Source organism: Penaeus monodon, chromosome 28 (assembly GCF_015228065.2).
Source record: "Penaeus monodon isolate SGIC_2016 chromosome 28, NSTDA_Pmon_1, whole genome shotgun sequence".
NCBI lineage: Eukaryota > Metazoa > Arthropoda > Malacostraca > Decapoda > Penaeidae > Penaeus > Penaeus monodon.
In genome coordinates this window covers 16,766,285-16,769,538 of record NC_051413.1, presented here as the reverse complement: position 1 = coordinate 16,769,538, position 3,254 = coordinate 16,766,285, and the positions used below count along the sequence as shown (strand labels likewise).

At 52.7% G+C, this 3,254-nt stretch overlaps 1 protein-coding gene across 1 annotated transcript; it reads right to left on the bottom strand.

The window, feature by feature from the left end:
* Nucleotides 1–286: 286 nt before the first annotated feature.
* On the bottom strand, nucleotides 287–2,074 carry LOC119591080 (uncharacterized protein K02A2.6-like). The gene is given in 4 exon segments (XM_037939801.1): nucleotides 287–627; nucleotides 686–1,235; nucleotides 1,734–1,873; nucleotides 1,966–2,074. Coding segments are annotated over 4 exon segments (1,140 nt in total).
* Nucleotides 2,075–3,254: the final 1,180 nt, after the last annotated feature.

Here is a 3,254-nt window from a genome sequence, read left to right as displayed (position 1 = left end):
GTTAGGGATCGAGGTGAAGGTATAGGCGAGATGTGTTTCTTTTGGTTTATTCTGGTCCAAGAGGAATAAAGGACATTCATGGAGGTCAGCGGGCGACTGCCGTTGACCAGCTCTCGGGCCGCCACGCTGCCCGGGAAAACAGGTTGTACCGATACACATCACTAACAACTCCCACACTCCTCCCCCAGTTACACGTGCATCCAAAGTGTAATGAAACAAACATAATTAAAATAATTGTAAAATGAACACAAATTAAATGGAACTTTTGCGTATCCGCAATAATACATTAAATGGGGGAATTCATATAATAGTCATTCAGGTGTCTTGGAGGGCGCCTGTTACGCCGGGGTCTGGGGGTTGAGGGGTGGCTTGACACAGTGCTTTGTAGCTCTTGTGGAGCACCTGTCTGGGGCTCGCTACCTCGAAGGCGAAGATGACGTCTGTTTCTGATCGTGGCTCTGTCGCTGCCGTCCAACCTCAGCAAGTATTGTCGTGGCGCAGTCAGCTCCACCACTGTTCTCGACCGATCCCACCGCCCAGTGACAGGGTTCTGAATCTGTGCCTGATGTCCCGGTTTGAGAGGGGCAAGGTTATGGGCTGTCTGGTAATGACGAAGCAATGAGTTTGCTGCAGAGAGGTTCATGGCACATATTCCTTTCATGTAGCATCAATCCCCATTGCTCACTGATTAAATACCGTGACTTTTCCACTGGTATGGCGTCCCGTAGTTGCCTGCCTAACAGCAGCTGCGATGGAGACGTGTCCAACCCTTGAAGGGGTGTGTTTAGGTATTGCATAAGCGCCCTGGTGATGTCGTCGGTGTCCAGGGAGCCTCCGCGGGAGATGTTACCTCTTAGCAGCCTCTTCGCCGACTTGACTGCCGCATCTGCTCGCCCGTTCGACTGGGTGTAGTGTGCTGAGGAGATCCTTAGCTTAACGCACCATGTGCTGAAGAAGGTTCTGGACTCATGACTGGTGAGGTTAGTGCCTCCGTCGCATGACAGCTCCTCGGGGATGCCTAGTCTCCTGAACCACTGACGGAAAGCACTGATGAGGCGGGAGCTGGTGGTCTCTCCTGAAATGTGTTCCACCTCCAACCAGCCTGTCAGCCTGTCTGCATAGGCAATGTATGAGTTGCCGTCTAGATAGAATAGATCTGCCACCACTTACTGAAATGGATACTGAGGTGGAGGCGTGGGTACGAGTCCTTCTGTGGGTTCAGAAGGAGCATGCATCTCGCAAATCTGGCACTGGCAACGCTTTTGTTCAACTTTTGCATCAATTCCGGGCCAGTATATGGACTGCCTGGCCCTGTGGAGCATTAAATCTCTGCCCTGATGGCCACCGTGTAGGTTTTTGAGTATGATGGGCCTGAGGGAGGCTGGGATGACCAAATGTGGGAACCTCTCATCACTGGTGTACAGAACGAGGTCCTCCTGGCATGAGAGGTTGTTTCGCATTTTGAAGTAAGGTCGTAATGCAGCCTTCACCAAGTCTTTCCGTTCTGCCCAACCATCGTTGATCACGCACTCATGAAGTAGTTGATAGTCCTCATCCTTAAGGGCTTCCTCCTCCACTTGCCGCAAGTCCACCACATGTCCTATGTCGTCCTCTACGGCCTCCCGTGCTGCGCTTGCCATAGTGACAGGGTCCTCAGCCTCGTCGGATTCCTCAGGTGCAATGGCTGGATAGCGAGAAAGTGCATTTGCAGCGCAGTTGGTCTTCCCCTTGACGTATTTGACACGAAAGTTATACATTGATGTCCTCTCCTTCAGGTTAAGGAGTCGGGGGTTATTAATGTCTTTAAGTTTTCTGTTGCCGAAGATCTTGGTGAGGGCCTTGTGGTCGGTGACGAAGGTTAAATTCGCGCAGCCTAGGAGGAATAGGCGGGCTTTCTTGAGGCACCAAGCAATTGCGAGTTTCCATCTGGCCGCGCAGCACATTGGAGCTTCACATGACACACACTGGCAATATTGTTGCATGATGAGGAACCCGACCCCTTTTCAGCTGTAGTCCGTGAGCACAGTCGTGGGGCGTGAGGTGTTGTAGTACCTGAGGCCTTCCGCCGAACCATGACCTTATGTCAGTCAAGGATGGGCGGGATGGCATAGCGAAGTCTGCGATGCTGTTGACGAGGTCGTTACTCGGTTGGTATTCTTCCCAACCCAGTACCCTGCAAATGTGATGCTTTGCTTGCAGAAGCTGAACTTATCAGGCCTCAGTGTCACTCCATTGTTTACGCACTTCTCTAAAAGGTTGTATGTGTGCCAGAAGGCCTCTGCCACGCTGGAATCGTACAATAGAGTGTCATCGATGCACTTCAGTTTCCTGGGAATGTTGGCTATGATATCATCCAAATGCTTGGTGAAGGCATCTTGTGCTGCACAGTGCCCCATGGGGGTCCTGCGGTAGCGGAACCGTCCATATGGGGTAATGAATGTTGTTAGCTTGGAGCTCTCTTCATCGAGGGCAATCTGGTGGTACCCGGAGAAGGCATCTACAACTGTTTTGTATGTGTGCTTTGGCACACCTGTGATAAGGTCAAATGGAGGTCTGCTGTGGTGGGTTTCATGGAGGCACGCCTGATTGAGCTTCTGAAAGTCCACTGTTCTGCATGGCTTCCCATCCTTCTTGGACAGGAAGCGCACACCACTTGGTTGGTTCGCCAGCATACACTTCTTCAATTATGCCCCTGCTGATGTCAGCATCGATCTGTCGCAGCACCTCATTGTGGGCGTGCATCAGGCCGGAGGTGGATATGGTGCGCAGGGCCGCTCATCTTTGGTAGGGGTGAGTGCTCTACTGCAAACACCGTGTGTCCAAAATGTTCCAACAGCCATCTCTCGAGCCACTCCACATTCTCCTCAACCAACTCATAGGGGGCCGTGGCTGGGCGGTTAGGAATCTGTGGTATTTCAGAGGCCTCTACTGTGCTGACCTGTGCTGCCCAGGTCAGCACAGGACGTGGGAAGGTTTGTGGCACAAGTTGCAGGGCTTTGCAAGCTCTTAATGACAGGTAGAGATGTTGCACTCCCTCTGCAATGTACACACACTCTGGGGTAGTGTTCGTCCCCACTGTCACCTGGCACCGTAGGCTCCCCAGGAGCTTCACACTTCCTCCAGCGACATGGGTGATTATCTTGGGCGAGGCTGGAGCTGGTGTAGGGGGACCCTCAGGTCCTTCAGGAGGGGGCGCCCTGCAATGCTCACTTGAGCTCCCGTATCTGCCACGGCGGTTGTGTGACACGCCGCCT